Source organism: Garra rufa, chromosome 5, assembly GCF_049309525.1.
Source record: "Garra rufa chromosome 5, GarRuf1.0, whole genome shotgun sequence".
NCBI classification, from domain to species: domain Eukaryota; kingdom Metazoa; phylum Chordata; class Actinopteri; order Cypriniformes; family Cyprinidae; genus Garra; species Garra rufa.
In genome coordinates this window covers 43,080,073-43,098,718 of record NC_133365.1, presented here as the reverse complement: position 1 = coordinate 43,098,718, position 18,646 = coordinate 43,080,073, and the positions used below count along the sequence as shown (strand labels likewise).

The 18,646-nt window shown below is 35.0% G+C and overlaps 1 protein-coding gene across 1 annotated transcript; it reads right to left on the bottom strand.

Moving 5' to 3' along the window:
• Positions 1 to 443: 443 nt before the first annotated feature.
• On the bottom strand, positions 444 to 13,617 carry slc6a4b (solute carrier family 6 member 4b). Its single transcript, XM_073840342.1, has 13 exons — positions 13,126 to 13,617; positions 11,113 to 11,247; positions 10,746 to 10,965; positions 9,428 to 9,566; positions 9,205 to 9,339; positions 8,376 to 8,479; positions 6,037 to 6,164; positions 5,780 to 5,892; positions 5,090 to 5,221; positions 4,773 to 4,872; positions 3,892 to 3,992; positions 3,024 to 3,191; positions 444 to 1,329 (listed from the first exon to the last, which is right to left on the bottom strand). The coding sequence occupies exons 1-13, from the start codon at positions 13,364 to 13,366 to the stop codon at positions 1,249 to 1,251; spliced, it is 1,797 nt and encodes a 598-aa protein (XP_073696443.1). The 5' UTR covers positions 13,367 to 13,617; the 3' UTR covers positions 444 to 1,248.
• Between the last annotated feature and the right edge of the window lie 5,029 nt (positions 13,618 to 18,646).

Here is an 18,646-nt window from a genome sequence, read left to right as displayed (position 1 = left end):
CTTTTGTTAGGCTCCTCTGTAGTTGAATCTGAGGTCCACCTCTACTCCAGTCGCCTGCGCCGAAGCCTTTGATCCATTCTGCGGCCTCTGCTAGAAGTGGCTGAATGTGGAATAGCATTATCTTTGCTCTATTCTCTCACACCATACCTAAAACTGGCAGAACTGAGCCGCGTTTCCCAGAGCTGCGATTGGTGGCGATTGAAGATCTAGTCTTTAATAAAACATCTCATTTAAATACCTGACACAATGCTGTTCCCTTAGCCCTTGTGTGTTTACAGATGCTGGATACTGCAGCTCAATGCAAATCAACATGTTAATTAAGGCGCAAGGCTGTTCACACTAAGAGAACGAAAGTGGGAATCACACATTGCAAATCTGAATAGATAGATACAGCGCTAGATCACAGAACAGAACGATAGATAGGAATGTTCAGTACAGCTTTATTAATTTTCCAGACATACATACAAGCAAAAAACTCTCTGCCACAACCTACAGTGCAGACATAGTATATGAACCACATTTTGAACTATCCATAATAAGACATTCATAGCAATTTTATATTTGGTCACATCCAGAGTTCAGTAACAGCCTCAGTTCTTTATTTGGAAAAAATCGTGGGAAGAAATTAAACACATTACACATAGCTAGGGGCTCAAGTTTTGTTAGAGAATGAGAATTCAAACAGTCATGTAGTGTTAATTCAGAAGAAACCCTCATTTTTGTCTTTTCTTGGTGAGGCACAATATCAATACAGGTTTTACAAAGTTTTGACATAAAGTAGCTACAATATTTAGGCAGAGTTAAGGCAGAAAAACACCATAATGATTAAATCTTGACAACAGTTATTTCTGAAAAACGAGTTCTCATTGGCTGAATTTCTCGCAACGAGGTAATCTCACTTGCATGTATCTCAAAAACGCTTTGTGGAGGGTACATATGACTTGCAATGTAAAAAATACCACTGAACTCTTCATCTTATACGTAAACCTTAAATTAAAAAAGAACATCAACCATTTGTAAATTGCACAGATTATTTAATTAACGATTATAAATTACATTGAATGTTTTTATTTTTCAGATTAAATTTAATTGTACATCACTTTTGGTCCTTTTTTTATGTATTCCTTATAGATTTCAACAATTATTTAAAACGATGCAGAAGTTGCTTAGTTTGCTGTGGACACATGTAACTCAATATATGTGGCCTTTTTTATCTGAGTTGTGTTTTGTTGTGTTTCTCTCAGTGGTCTATGGTACAGGACTTAGCCCCATACTATCAGTGTGGATGTCTGGCAGTGTTCTCTCTGGTCGCAGACATACAGCAAGGCGCTGAAATTGGATTGAAAACAACAAGTGAGCAACTTTACCCATTTTAGATATTTAATGGAATAGGAATCACCCTCAGTTTGTTTTTGAATTGGAACCGTTTTGGAGAAAAAGCATTTACATCACTTGGATCCTTTGCAGTGAATGGGTGCCATCAGAATGAGAGTCTGAACAGCTGATGAAATAAAATCAGTAATAACACTTCCTCCAGAGAAAAAGTCCCATCCCCTGTTGTCTTCTCACATTAAAACCCAATGACAGATTTGTTTAGAACTGTTCTGGACTGTTTTTACTTGTAAGCAATGCTTGATCTGTGCTTATGTCTTTCCTGATTCAGATGGGATGACTTTTCCACTAGAGAAATCAGTGTTAATTCAAAAGAAACCCTTATATTTGTCTTTTTCTTGGTGAGGCACAACATCAGTACAGGTTTTACAAAGTTTTGACATAAAGTAGCTACAATATTTAGAAAAACTCCATAATGATTAAATCTTGACAAAAACGACTTCTCATTGGCTGAATTATTATGGCTAGAAGAAGCAATGTTTTAAAGTTAAAACCATCTTAATGATGGATTTGTTTATTACCAACTAACAGCTTTTCACTTCACAAGACTTTAATTGATAAACTGGAGATTATTTGTGATTTATTGTGTTTTTATCAGGTGTTTGGGCCCTCATTCTGACGGCACCCATTCACTGCAGAGGATCCATCGCTGAGCATGTCATGTAAAGCTACACTACCAGTCAAATGTTTTTGGACAGTAAGATTTTTAATGTTTTTAAAAGAAGTCTCTTCTGTTCACCAAGCCTGCATTTATTTGATCCAAAGTACTTCAAAAATGTTAACATATTTTACTATTGAAAATAACAGTTTTGTATTTGAATATACAAAGCTTTGCAAAAGAAGATTGCAAAGCTGAATTTTAGCAACATTACTCCACTCACATGATTTTTCAGAAATCATTCTAATATTCTGATTTGCCGTTCAGAATGCATTTATTATTATAGTAAAATTTTTCAGGTTTCTTTGATGAATAGAAAGTGCCTCTGATCAGAAGAAAAGCATTTTGTCTGAAGTAGAATTTTTTTGTAACATTACAAATATCACTTTTGATCAATTTAAAGCATACTTGCTAAATAAAAGTGTTATGTTCTATAATTTCTCCCCCAATAAAAAATATTATATACTATATATACAGACTCCAAACTTTTGAATGGTAGAGTGTATAAATGTTACAAAAGCTTCTAAGAATCCTGAACAAAATGTACTCAACTGTTTTAAATATTGATAATAATAATACAATTTCTTAAAATAGCAAATCAGCACATTAGAAAGATTTCAGAAGGATCATATAACACTGAAGCCTGGAGTAATGCTGAAAATGTAGCTTTGATCACAGGAATAAATTACATTTTAAAATATATTCAAATAGAAAGCAGTTATTTTAAATATTAAAAATATTTCACAATATTACTGCTTTTGCTATATTCTTTAAAAATCTTACTGTTCAAAAACTTTTGACTGGTAGTGCAAATTACTCCAAATCCATTCTGATGGCTTGAGGGTGAGTAAATTATTAAGCAAATTTTCATTTTTGGGTGAACCATTCTTTCAGTTCCACAAGTTTCTCCTGAGAAAGCTTTTCAAGTGAAAGTAGCTGTTCATTTATTCAACTAATGACATGCGTGTCTCACCTGTTTAAGAGATCCTGGAGTCCAAACAAGCTTGTACACCATGTAGATGGGGATCCACATAAAGGAAGAAGCTCCGATGATGTAACCGACCGTGATGCTCCAGTCTGGAAACTCGTAGTCGAATAGCGAGAGTGGCTGAGGGTTCAACAGTGAGCTGATGATAATGTACTAAATAAATGAAGAGGAAAAATAGTGAGTTAAATTAGCACTTTGTGGATCAAAAACATAAAAATTTTACTTTGAAATGTCATATGTCAGTGTTTAACAATTAATCCAGATTAGGATACTCTCTGTGTGAGTTCAGGTGGATTGATAATTTGAAAACATCTTTAGAGTTTGACTCTGATCAGATTATTTTTTATTCAAAAGGTCCATATTATCCTGTAGACCTGTATGTGGTCTACGGAGGCTGGAAAATTGTAGAGCGGTGGCCTTTGTGTCTTGAAGGAACAGTGACAAATGTCTTCTCTCCAGCATTTCAAATAATGTCTCAAACGCTGTCTCAAGAGGTGAGACAGCCAGTCGTTTGTCATGTTTTTTAAAAATGAAAAAAAAAAAAAGAATAACAGGAAAATTATGAAAAAATGATTGTGGAAATGTCAGCCGTGTGTGGCAGCTCCGGCCTGTTGAGTTTAGCTATAATGCATGCAGAAGTATCTGAGGAATACTAGGCTATAGGAGTGCATGCGGTTTGACATTTGCAGACTGGGAATTGTGACCGTGTGGACAGGGGAGGAAATGAGATTATAAAGGTAATAAGGATGGAAAGGAGGTTGTGGGTGCTTAAATAGTTTTGAGAGCATGAAAGATGACTTTAACATTTCACGAACTTTGCACATAGTGTCAGAACATCTTTGTTTAAACTTACAGCAAGGAAAGCTGGGCTGATGGCAACCCAACACACTTTCCAGAAGAGTCCTGGAGTATAGCCTAACATTGATTTGATATCATTGCTGAATCTGTTAATACCTGGAGAAAACAAAATGAATGTGTTTATTTTATATACTGATTTTTTATGTTCACTACCAGTCAGAAGTTTTTGAACAGTAAGCTAAAAACAGTAAAATTTTGAAATATTTTTACTGTTTAAAAGAACTGTTTTCTATTTGAATATATTTTAAAATGTGATTTATTCCTGTGATTTCAAAACTGAATTTTTAGCGTCAATACTTCAGTCACATGATCCTTCAGAAATCATTCTAATATTCTGATTTGCTGCTCAAAAAAACATTTATTATTATTATGATGTTGAAAACAGCTGAGTAGATTTTTTTTAGGATTCTCTGATGAATAAAAAGTTCAGAAGAACAGCATTTATCGAAATAGAAATGTCTTTATCATCACTTTTGATCAATTTAAAGCATCCTTGCTAAAGAAAGGTATTAATTTCTATAATTTGTTTAATAAACATTAAAAGTCTAACTGTCCAAAAAACACTTGAATGGTAGTGTACACTTAGACATGGTGTTTGGAAAAAAAAAACTTATAACAGAATTATTATGAAATGTTATTAGAATTTCAAATATTTTTAACTGTTTAAATACTAATTAAAAGTGTCATTAATGATAAAGCGTGAAAGAGCCATTATTCTAGTCTTCAGTGTCACCATAACATATATTATCACATTTGAAAACAGCTTAATACAGCTTTTTTGTGGAAAACATTACACGTTTTTTCATGATTCTTTCATGAATATAAAGTTCAAAAGAACAGTATTTATTGGATATTTATTTTAAGTAAAAATCTTACCATAAAACCAGGATACAGCTGTGGCCTCCAGAAAGACTATAGCTATAATTGAAGAACCAACTCCAAATTCTTCTAGCAGCTTTACCACATATGCACCACCCTTGCAAAAATAAATAAATAAATAAATAATTGTCTGTAAGCAATTTTAAATGACATTTATTTGGTAAAATCTTTTTTTCTTTACTGTAACCCACCTGTCTTGCAAGATAGATAATCTAATTCTATATATGTTGTTATAATTTTGTGTTGCACTGCTGAAATATTCTTATTCTGTTGGTAAACTTTAACAAACTGAGATCCATTTCACTGAAACTCACTTTAGTAAGGGTGCTGAGAGAGCCCAGAAAGCAAATAACCACCAGTCCAAGAACAAACAGCTCTCTCCGATGGGACAGGGTATCTGGATACTCATCCATTACAGCTGTTATTATGGCCTCTAGCCCACCGAACTGAGGCAAGAAAGCACACACACAAAAAAACATGAATACTCCATCATATATTTTGCAAGGCAGAACTGCATTGAAATCTTTTTCTTTTTGTTTTGCTTCGTTGATCATAATTTTTTGTTCAGCTGTCGAATGTACAAACTCAATTCAGGCTTCTTGTAGACTGTTGACAGACTGTTATTTTTGCAAACTACAAAAGGTAAAAGTCTCACATGGGGTTACATGAGCAGTGATATCATTGTAGTAAACTTAATATTGAATTGAAATTGCTGTTCTTTTTTTTACATGTTTGCATACTGAATTATAATTGGTATCTTCGTTCTTTCATCTCATTTAATTTAAAAAGAGCCAAACCTAAATACAAAAGTTTCACCTAAAACTGTTACATTATTTTGTTGCTTCCTTGCAAACACTTGTCTGGACATACAAATCTAGTTCTCTTTATGCATTTTTCATATCTATATTTTTAATAGTAATAAATTGTATACTTTTGCTGGCTTCACATGCATATTTACAAATATTTTTGTTTCTGCACATTTACAGGTAGAGGTGTATGCATACCGTGCTGTCCAGTCCAAGAGTAATCATCATCACGAAGAAGATGATGGCAAAGAAAGTCGACCCAACCATGTTTGCAATGGCTTCTGGATATGTGATGAAGAGCAGACTGGGACCTAGATGAGGTGCAGGAAGGTAAAGGACGAAATGCTTTATTTACAGCACTGAAATCATTGTATGCTATTTTTAGTTTGATGCAGCACACTTACAGTAAAACTCAAAATAACTGAACTATTATGAAAAGCAAAGGAAAATCTCACCTTTGTCCCTGGCTACATCCTCAACGTTTACATTTCTCTGTTCAGCCATATATCCCAGGACAGTGAAAATAACAAATCCTGACACAAAACTTGTCAGGCAGTTCACCAGACTGGTTACAATAGCATCTCTGTACAAATCACAAACAAATACATATGTGAGTGATACTTGAGTGTGATGACTGACAGAAATCGCTGTGGGCGGTTGCCAGATCCCATGATTTTCTCATCCTTAGATATGACTTGAACCTTGAGTCTTGCAGTAGTTCACAATTCAATTTCCTCTCATTCAACTATGCTGCCCATTCATCTCTTCAAACTGGCCATAATTCGCAGTTCTAATCTTGTTTTATATCATTTACTCATGGGCCAGGGCTTTTGTTTTGGTTCATCATATGATTCATCAGAGCCCAGTTCATTTTGATGCCATTTCTCCTCGGTCAGTAAACCAGAGCCGAAGGTAAATAAATGGCTAAGCTATAGATAGAATCAGAATTAAGAGTGAGTGGGAATCACATCGGCCAGAATTGGCAGGTCTGTTTTGTTTCACCACAGTGTCAGTTTAAACTGTTGTTGATCTGTTTAAAGAGTACCGTTCAAAACTTTGGGGTCAGTAAGAATTTTTTAAAGAAATTAATTATTTTATTCAGCAAAGAAGCATTACATTGATTTATATTAGAAATAATGCTGTTCTTTTGAAGTTTTTATTCATCAAATGATTTTGAGGCCAAAATATATCATGGTTTCCACAAAATATTAAGCAACACAATTGTGTTCAACATTGATAATAATTAGGGGTTCAAGTGTGTGGCGTTTTAGTATGGTCACGGATCAGCGATCTCTGTGTAAAACTGATTGTGCAGACCAAACCGTAAATCTTAGAGACGTGAAAGGGTCACACTGCTGACAACGTCACCAAGGCCCCAGGGGCAATGCCCTGATCAGAACCAAACCAGTGCAGAAAGATTATCTGTCTACTCACTTTCGCAAAGGCATGCCAAAACTTTCGAAAGAGGCAAGGCCACTTTTAGTAAAATGCTTTTAACTCCTGAACGGAATGAGATATCTTCGCAAAAACTCAGAAGACTAGTGTAAGAACTCAATCTGAGGCTGCAGGGCAAAAATCGTGGTGCTTGGCCACTTAGTGGCACTATAAGAAGGAAAAAACATAAAAATAGCTATACCTACGCATAAGGACATTTGCGTATCTACAAAAAAACATGGCCGCCATTAGCCGATGAAGTTTAAGCACCTATTAGACATGGTTAACGGAGGCCAATTGGAACAAGACTCAGTGCGCCTTTGAGAAATTTGAAAGAAATCGGCCACCGGGGGGCACTATTACGTTTTTCAAGGGCATAATTGATTGTACATTGCGCGTTTTTTCGCAAATACATGCAATATTCATATCTTACAATAGAACTCCTCATTCCGGACAACTTTGCCTCTAGAACTACTGCTGTCAATCAAATCGTTTGGTAAATGATTGCAAATACGTGAAAAAAAATACGGAAAAAAAAAACTTTTGCGAACTAGTCCTACGTTTTTCACTCAATCTGGAAAACAACACTGCAGTGCAATTCTCTGGACTCTCTAGGTCAATAATTATCAAAGAAATGTTGGAATTTACCCATTGGGAAGCTATAACGGGATCGTTTAGAAAAAGGGGCCTGGCCGAATTTACCCAAAATCCGACAAAGCCTAAAGGAAAACTCAAAATTTCATGAAACCTGGTTAGCACATGCGACAGGTGATTCTAAACAAGCATGCAAAGTTTTAAGGAGATAAACATTCAACATTCAACATTACAAAACATAATATTTCTATACTAAATTACTTGTATTTGCAAAAAAAGCCTTACTACGTAATATCTTTTTGCATATGTGCTTAAATGCCTTAAAGCGCTTGAACCCCGGTAATTAATAAATGATTCCTAAACACCAAATCATATTAGAATATTAGAATGATTTCTGAAGGATCATGTGACACTGAAGACTGGAGTAATAAAGCTGACATTTAGCTTTGCCATCACAGGATTAAAATACATTTTACATACATATATTCAAATAGAAAATATTTTAAATTCTAACAGTATTTCACAATATGATTTTGCTGTATTTTTGATTCAATAAATGCAGATTTAGTGAGAATAAGAGACGTACAGACCCCAACATTTTGAACAGATGTGTATGTTGTTAGAATTACTACAAATTTATTTAGGTATTAACAGATATTATTTTAATATTGTTTATATTAAACAACCATGAAGACCAAGGAACCACGATAAATAGAGGATGATGAAAATTCCAGTAGATCAGTGTGATGAAATGAAGGTTTTGTACCTGTAGCAGTTATTGTTGAAGGGATTGTAACTGGACAGGGCAAGTAGAACGCCAAAACCAGGACCAAGAGAGAAAAAGATCTGCGCAGCTGCATCTACCCACACCTACAAAACATTAGACACTATAAAAAAAAGCATGGCTGGAGACAAACACATGAAAATGGATTGAATCATAATAGTAACTTTATAATAAAATTCTACATATTCAGTTTCAATTTAGGAAAAGCTAAAGACAATGACATCACAGAATACTAGGAATAAGCGGTGCTTGATCACATCTGAAGACTTGTGTGAAGAGAAACCTGTGTATGTGTGTGTGTGTGTGCATGAACGTGTGTGTCAATGAGTATGAGGGCCTTTCATGATGGAAAAAAAATTCTAAACCAATTACGCATCTCATTAGCCCCTAGTGCTTTATTTTTGCTTCTCATCACGGTTCTTCACAGCACTGCCTCACCTAGCAAACAGTATTGGGCTTATACAGCTAGTACATATTGCCTCCATTGACCATTTATATACCTATGGGAATGTTCATTTATTTATCATCAAATTTATAAAGAAATATGCCCTTTATAAAAGCTATATTTTCTCCAAGCTACTAGTGATTTATGAGTTTCCTGCCCAAATGCCTCAGGTCTTTTTATTACTGCATGAAATAAAAACACTTTCCCACATACATGCATTTTGCCATCAAATCTGCACGTAAATACATTTAAAGATAACAAGATAAGTAAAGAATGTCAAGAAACAACGCAATCTAATTTAACAATAAATCAATGCTAGACACAAAGAGGAAAAAGTCTGAGAGACGGTAAGAGAAAAGCACTCACGCTGGTCTCCTTCAGTTTTTCCCATTTGGGATTGAGGTAGAACACCACTCCTTTCCACGCTCCTGGCAAAGTTGCACCACGGATCATGAGAATCAACAGCACCACATATGGCAGGGTGGCAGTCACCCATACTACCTGAGAGAGACATGGGATGATGAAAGGATGTAAAATTAGGTGATTTTTCCTCAAAAATGTTTCATTTAATATTTTAGGAGTCAGTAACCTTTCCTGAAGTCTTGACTCCCTTCCACAGGCTGAAGTAGACGATGGTGAAGATGAGGAAGAGGCAAAGCATGAGTTGCCAGCGAATGTATCCCACATCCCCAAGTCCAGATGATTCATGGACTGCCAGGACGTTCCTCCTGTTTTAAGAAGGATTTACAAAGGTACAGTCTGAAACTGACCTGCATATATGCATATAATACTTCAATGTACACAAGTTCACTGGATAAACTTAACTCAAATATTACAGTGCCTTGCAAAAGTATTCATACCCCTTCATTTTTTTCACATTTTGTTTTGTTGCAGCATTATGTTAAACTGCTTTAAATGAGTTTTTCCCCACATCAGTTTAAACTCCATACACCATAACAATGACAAAGCAAAAACCAGATTTGCAAATTTTACAAATTTATTAAAAATAAAACACTGAAATAAGTAGATTGCATAAGTATTCATACCCTTAACTCAGTACATAGTTGGAGCACCTTTACAGCCTCAAGTCTTATTGGGTATGATGTGACAAGCTTTGCACATCTGCATTTGGCAATTATCTGCCATTCTTTGCCTCAACTTTTCACCTCTCAAGCTCTGTCAGCTTGGATGGTGGCTGGCAGACATTTTCTAGAGTCCTAGTTGTTCCAGTCGTCTTCCATTATGGATAATGGAGGCTACATGCTTCTGTGAACCTTCAGTGCAGCAGATATTTTTCTGAACTCCCTAGATCATTGCCTTAACGCAAGTCTGTCTCTGAGCTCTACAGGCAGTCATCTTGACCTCAGGTTTCGGTTTTTGCTCTGATGTGCATTTTCAGCTGTTAGACCTTTTCTGAGAGGTGTGTGCCTTTCTAAATCATACTCATTCAAATGAATTTGCCACAGTTTAACTCCACTCGAAGTGTAGTAACATCTAGAAGCAATATGAATGCTCCTGAGCTAAATTTTGAGTGTCCCAGAAAAGGGTATGAATACTTATGCAACGGGATCTTTTCAGTTTTTTTTTTTTTTATAAATTTGCAGAAATGTTAAAAACCTATTTTTTGGCTTTGCCATAATGGAGTAGGGACCGTAGATTGATGTGGGGAAAAAAATATTTAAAGTAGTTTAACATAATGCTGCAACAGAACAAAATGTGAAAAAAACGAATGGGGTATGAATACTTTTGCAAGTTGCTGTATATGCTGTTTCACCTTTTCTACTATCTTTTTCTATACTGTTTATTTTTGCTAAATCTAACACTCATTTTCTTTCTCTTTCCTGCATCCCTCTCCTCTTCTCTGCCATATTTGCCCCCTTTCAGTGCAGCCACTTACATGCACTTACGTGTAAAACTCCTCTGCAGGTGAGCGTGAATAGTTAGTCCAGGTCACGTTGTCTTTTCCAAAGTAGTTAGTGCAGTTTTCTGTGTTCCAGTCATTATCGCAGCTGGTCCAGGGCAGAGTGCTGCTGAACGAGGAGTAGAAGTAGAACAGTGCCCAGGCGATGATGGTGTTATAGTAGAAGGACACATACAGTGCAATGATGCAGATGGCGAAACCAATACCTGACAAGAAAAGGGAAATGATGTCAGTGTTTTGGTAATGAAATCCCTCAGTTATTTTTCATTTGTCTTTTTTTAAGTTAGTATTACAGATTTTAAAGCTAAAAAATACAGTATTGTATATGAGACTGAATTAGATGATATTCTTACCTTTAAAAATAGGGCAAATATGTTTCCATATGGATATGGCACCTGTTCTGTGGAACTGTCCCAGAGCTAACTCCATGTAGAAAAGTGGCACCCCACCAAATACAGCCATTAGGACATATGGAATAAGAAATGCACCTAAGAAGAACACAGTTACAACAGATTAAGGAACCTTTTTGTGAGAGAGGGAGAATTTGCAGACTTAAAATAAAGCCCTGGACCGCAAAAGCTCTTAAGTATCACCGATATATTTGTAGCAATAGCCAAAAATGCATTGTTTGGGTCAAAATGATCCATTTTTCTTTTATGCCAAAAATCATTAGGATGTTAAGTAAAGATTATGTTCTATGAAGATATTTTGTAAATTTCAGTAAATATATCAACACTTAATTTTTGATTAGTAACATGCATTGCTAAGAACTTCATTTGGACAACTTTAAAGGTGATTTTCTCAATATTTTGATTATTTTTGCACCCTCAGATTCAAGATTTTCTCGGCCAAATACTGTCGTATACCAACAAACCACATCAATGGAAAGCTTGCATATTGCACGACCAAATTCTAGATCCCTTAACCCTACCCCATATTCCAGCAGATTACTTCAACATAAAACTACTACTACAGCAGCAAAGTTTATTGACAGAAAGCTCTTAGTTAATAGAGAATATGAATATGTGAATAGGTTTTTGAAGTTGAAAATTCAGATTCATCTGAAAGCCAAATAAATAAGCTTTTCATTGATGTGTGGTTTGTTAGAACAATAGGATAATATTTGGTCGAGATACGTTTTGAAAATCTGGAATCTGAGGGTGCCAAAAAAATCTAAATATTGAGAAAATCGCCTTTAAAGTTGTCCAAATGAAGTTCTTAGCAATGCATATTACTAAACAAAAATTAAGTTTTGATATATTTACGATAGGAAATTTACAAAATATCTTCATTCAACGTGATCTTTACTTAATTTAATAATGATTTTTGGCATAAAGGATAAAATTGACCATTTTGACTCATTTAAGTATTGTTGGCTATTTCTACAAATATACCTGTGCTACTTACGACTAGTTTTGTGGTCCAGGGTCACATATGTGTTCCTTAATCTAATGTGTTACCAAATCTTCCATTAACTAAATATGTCTGTATGTTGTAAGTATTTCTTTTTTTGCTGTTAAAAAAAGGCTGAGATGAGATTTGCAGTCTGACACTTGTTGATCACAGCATCTGCCTAGTTTAAATCATGAATAGACTTTACATGATTGATGACTGCAGCTGGCCATGTCTGCTTCACAGGTGCACTGGTGCAAGTTTAAATAAACATAATTATATTAAACATTATTCCATATATTGAGAATATATAAAAACACTGTACAAAAGGGTACATAAACAGGGAAAATCACATATAAAAAAGTATGAAAAACAATTTTTAGACCATTGTTATTGAAAAAATACATAATTAACAGTTAAGTCCTGAAGTCTTCAGGTAGCATATAAAAGCATTGGGTGTTTTCCCCTTTGATAAATACTTCTATATTTCTAAAAATTCTATACTTTAAAATAAATTTCATGATGATGATGGATGGGAATATTTATTTCTGTTCTTTCGACTTTTTTCTACTACTGTCTATTATTTCTGCTCGATGTTAAGATTTTTCATTGGTTGTGGCGTTGGCATCACTTTGATTTTGCTTAAAAACTATGACACCAGTTTTAGTTTTATTGGGCTGATTTTGTGTAAGATTTCGCTTATCAGAAAACACAGTCTGTTGCTTATTCTGCAGTTAAGAAATTTGTCAAACGTTTAAAAAGAACAAAAAAAATGATTTCAGCACCGTGGACAGCTCATCCGCCACTTAACAAATTTCACTTATTATTTACTTATCACATTTCAAATGATCAAAGTAGCAAGGCGAAATTTAAAAATGTTTTTCTGAGTAATAATAAGGATAATGTAAAATTATAAGTAAGTAAATATAAGTAGCCTAAAAAACAAACTGTTCATAAAAGTTAAAAACTCTTACCACCGCCGTTTTGATAACAGATATATGGAAATCTCCAAACATTTCCGAGGTCTACCGCAAAGCCAATGACCGATAAAAGAAAATCCATTTTTTTGGTCCATTTATCGCGGGATTCTGTCTGAATAATGACGGGCACCGGGTTGCTGTTGTACCCGGCGTTGTTTGGAGGACCAGGGGCGCAGAGGTTCCCGTGAGCCATCACTTGCTCTTGGTGGGGCATCTTCGCTGGTCCCGGTGACATGGCAAACTGCAGAAGTACTTGTAAACTGCGTAAGAAATGCCTTTTGTGAGTTTTTCAAGTTCAAAAAAGTAGTAAGACTATTTTTGTTGGATTACGCTCGACGTGCGGTCAAAAGAGGCTGCGTGGGGGACCGCAGCATGCTGCTGTGGTTGATTTCCCTGCTGGTGGGAGTAAAAGCTTGAGGATTAACCAAGAGTCCTCCACCTGAGCGCTAGAGCTGTGATCGAATGAGATTACACGCGGGAGATGCGCGCGACACCATCACTCACCCCTGACATGCCGCGCGCCCACCGCTATCATTCAAATGGACTTCTCCAAGAGCGCGCTTGAGTACTCAAGAAATATTGCTCTATTTGTCAACGTAAAAATAACAATATTTTGAAACAGAGGCAAGGACAGCATGGTCAATGAGTACTTTTTTTACGGATTGCTTCAGAAATACTTTTTATGTTTTAAAATTAAATTTAGTAAATTTAATCTAATTTCCCCCGCTAAAATATTAAACATAGCATATCTGTTTTCTGACTGGTCTAAACTGGATATTAGCTGGCTGGTTCAGTCAGGCCAGCAACAAACCATGTACTGGTCATACTCAAGATGGCCAAGATGATTATGATAGATGGTCAGTCAGATTTTTACCATTACATCTACAAACCAGTTTCATGCACTGTGACTACATACAGTTGAAGTCAAAAGTTTACATACACATTGTAGAATCTGCAAAATGTTATTATTTTACCAAAATAAGAAGGATCAGTTAGTTTGAGCTGAATAAGATGTTTCACATAAATTACGTTCACATATATTCCTCATCAGAAAATAACAGTTGAATTTATAAAAATGACCCTGTTCAAAAGTTTACATACACTCGATTCTTAAAACTGTTACCTGAATGATCCACAGCTGTTTTTGTTTGTTTGCTTAGTTTTTCATGAGTCTCTTCTTTGTCCTGAACAGTTAAACTGCCCGCTCAGGTCCCACAAATGTTTTGTTTTTTCAACCTTTCCAACAATGACCATATGATTTAGAGATCCATCTTTTCACACTGAGGACAACTGAGCGACTCGTATACAACCATTACAGAAGGTTTAAACACTCACTGATGCTTCAGAAGAAAACACAATGCATTTAGAGCTGGGGGTGAAAACTTTTTGAATTCGAAGTTCAGGGTAAATTTTACTTATTTTGTCTTCTGGGAAACATGTATGTATCTTCTGTAGCTTCTGACGGGCTGTACACAATTTTTTGAAATGTGATATTTAGGCAAAATAAGAAAAATGTACACATCTTCATTCTGTTCAAAAGTTTTCACACCTCCCCCAGCTCTTAATGCATTGCGTTTTGTTCTGAAGCATCAGTGAGTGTTTGAACCTTCTGTAATAGTTGAATATGAGTCCCTCAGTTGTCCTCAGTGTGAAAAGATGGATCTCAAAATCAAATAATCATTGTTGGAAAGGGTTCAAATACACAAAAATACTGAAAACCAAAGAATTTGTGGGACCTGAAGGATTTTTTTAGGGGGACAGGACAGCGGGCAGTGTAACTGTAAAAACATGAACACTCATGAACAACTATCATTAAACAAAAAACACAGCTGTGGATCAACAACACAGTATTAAGACTCAAGTGTATGTAAACTTTTGAACAGGGTCATTTTTCATAAATTCAACTATTATTTTCTCTTGTGGATTTTAGTAAACATCTTCTATGTAAAATATCTTATTCAGGTCAGTACTAAATAAAAATGTGCATGCATTTTGTATGATCTCTCTTATTCCGGTAAAATAATTAACATTTTGCAGATTCTGCAAGGTGTATGTACATTTTTGACTTAACTGTAAAAACATTAACCCACTAAAACAAATTTTGATGTTAAAGTGATAAGTTCACTGTAAAAGAAAGTAAAAAGAATCAAAACTTATCAAGTAGAACTGACTGAAATAAAGTTAAACAAAGCTGAATTTTCCAGAAGGACCTTCATTCTGTTTATAGATTTTTATCAAACCTGTCATTATAAACAGTCACAAAATAAACACTTATCTGGCATATAGATGACAATGTAAAAATAAAACACTGACTCATTTACAGTATAATACACATTTATATACAAGGTATGAGACATGAATATTAGTTTAGGGTACCCCGTTTAAGGTAAAAATCTATATTTTTAATCGAGTAAGTGGTGAATTTCAGTTAATCAATATCAGGTGTCTGACAAGCAAAGTAATACCGCTCTAATTCCAGGGTTATTTTATTGTTGAAACCGGAGGACTGGAGTTATGTTTTTGTTTACTCAAGCTGTTTATTGTCTTGACCTGTCTCCTACACCTTGCATTAGGCTATTGTATTGGATGAAGAATGGATTGTGAGGTTTCAGGCCCATGTTATTTTGACAGCAGAGCAGTGTGAATAACATTTTGAGTTTCCCTGGCTTCCTGAGCAGGCAGATGTAATAGTATTTACTGGAGATCCAGGAGAGTGTATCTGCTCTGTGGTCTAACTGTCCTCGTTAGGTAAACTTAATAAAAAGAGTTTGAAATCGAATCCACCGCTTTTAGCACCGGCTAATCGAAAAAGTCCTAACTAGATATAGAGACTGCAGTAATCGTGTAGGCCAGTGGCCAGAGAGTGCAGCAAATAAAGTTAGACTCATAAAATGGAAGCCCTTCGTAAGGTCTGGATCATGCCCAAGTGAAAGAGAAGATAACTTGAGTCCATTAACATAGATTCACATTAAGACAGGTGCATTCATTGCTACTCGTTATGATATTAATATATATGTGGAAATATACAGCAATTAATTGCAGCTTCATAAATTATAACTGCAGGAAATAATTAATACATACACTACCAGTCAAAAGTTTCTGAACAGTAAGATTTTTAATGTTTTTAAAGAAGTCTTTTCTGCTCACCAAGCCTGCATTTATTTGATCTAAAGTACAGCAAAAACAGTACAATTTTAAAATATTTTTACTATTTAAAATAACTGTTTTCTATTTTAAAATATTTTAAAGTGTAATTTATTCCTGTGATTTCAAAGCTGAAATTTTAGCATCATTTCTCCAATCACATGATCCTTCAGAAGTCATTCTAATATTCTGATTTGCTGCTCAAAAAGCAGCTGAGTAGCATTTTTTTCAGGTTTCTTTGATGAATAGAAAGTTCAGAAGAAATATAAATCTTTTGTAATATTATAAATGTCTTTATATCACTTTTGATCAATTTAAAGCATTCTTGCTAAATAAAAGTATTAATTTCATTTCGTTTAAAGCTTTTGAAAGGTATAGTGTATAAAAGTTTTTTTTTCAGATAAATGATAAATCTTTAGATCTTTCTATTCATCAAAGAATCCTGAAAAAAAAAATACTTAACTGTTTTAAATATTAATAATAACAGCAAATCAGCATATTAGAACGATGCTGAAAATGTAGCTTTGATCACAGGAATAAATTACACTTTAAATATATTAAAATAGAAAACAGTTATTTTAAATAGTAAAAGTATTTCAAAATACTACAGTTTTTGCTGTACTTTGGATCAAATAAATGCAGGTTTGGGTAGCAGAAGAGACTTTTAAAAAACATTAAAAATCTTACTGTTCAAAAACTTTTGACTGGTAACATACATTAAAACAACATTACTCATATAAATGCAACAATTAACTGCAGCTATAATCCTTACAGGAACTAGTTTGAAACCATTTCCTGTAATCTTTGACAATTAAATATCCTTTCACACCTGAGAAGTTATTAAACTGTAACTCGAACTTGTCATTGGAAAAAAAGACCCTATTAGTCCTGAAACAAAATCTGACAATGACTTTATTTTCAGCCTTTCAAAGCATTATCTGTCACTGCCCGGATTGCACTACACACCTTCAGCCAAAGACTTCATGCATTGGCCAACTAAGTCTTGGCTTAGTGACGTAATGGATAAATACGACTTATAAATAGGGAATTGATCATTTGAGTCCTTTTTGGGTCGTGTTCAAAACGTAACAATACCTGAAAGCTGCATTCTACATGAGTGATGCATTACATGATTGAAGCGGCTTTGGATAAAAAGTACCTGCTAAAAGGCAACTAACCGCATTAGGCTGGTGTAATAGGAAGAAGTAATTTTGGTAGTGTGCATGGGCTTTTACAGTGCAAACTACATCGCTGATAGCTAAAATAAACCAGAACCGTTAGGCTGGCTTGCCAGTTTGCTCTGATTTATTCATAGTCAATATACAAGCACTTACTCCAGAGTCATTCAAATAATGAAGTCATGTTTAATGTATGAATTGATCTTTTTCCGTCGTGTTAGAGCTACATCAAAGCAGCGATATAAAGCATTATGGATCATCAGAACCTGAACTAACCCTGATACGGAGCTTGATTCCTGCCAAGCATAAGCTGATATATATTAACACATGCTTTGATGTTGAATGTGACATAACATTCAACCTCGCGTAGGTTCCAGGGAGCTGATCTGAAAACAGTTAGATGTTTTAGCTGTGATTACCAAACTGTAAGAACAGGGAACTGGCGTCAGATCAGGTTAAAAGGGCAGCTGAGTCCCGGAGCGCAATAGACCCCCTGCGATGAAGCCTAGGAAAGTTGCTTGGTGCTGCTGTCAGAGGGACTTTACATGTGCGGTTTAAAGAACATCAGGCTGACAGGGACTCCCCCAACATGCCTTGCTGCCCATCAGTGAATGTCTACTCGGATCACACAGGGCCGTAAGCAGAGCGCTGCTCAACGGCAAACTGACAGCTGCTTTATCGTGTGAATACCAGTCCAGAACCAGCTGTTGCTTGTTGCAGCATGATATATACTGTATATTAGTTAGTCTTTTGTTCTATAATCTTTTATTCATAAGTTATCACCCTTACCATCAGCATCATATTATACATTTTTACTGAAATATTTTTTCCTACTTACCCAAAACTTTTGAATGGTAGTGTATCAAAGTTTTCACAAAAATATCAAGCAGCACATGACAAAAACATTTCTTGAGCACCAAATAAGCAAATTGGCATGATTTGTGAGGGATCATGTGACCCTGAAGACTGGAGTAATGATGCTGAAAATTCAGCTTGGTCTTTACAGGAATAAAAATCCATTTTTAAACACATTAAAATATAAAACCGTTCCTTTTACTATTTAATATTTCAAAGTATTGCTTTATTTTTTACTGTATTTTGCAGTCAAAAGTTTTTGAACAGTAAGATTTTTAATGTTTTTTAAAGATTATAATGTTTCTGCTCACCAAACCTGCAATTATTTGATCCAGAGT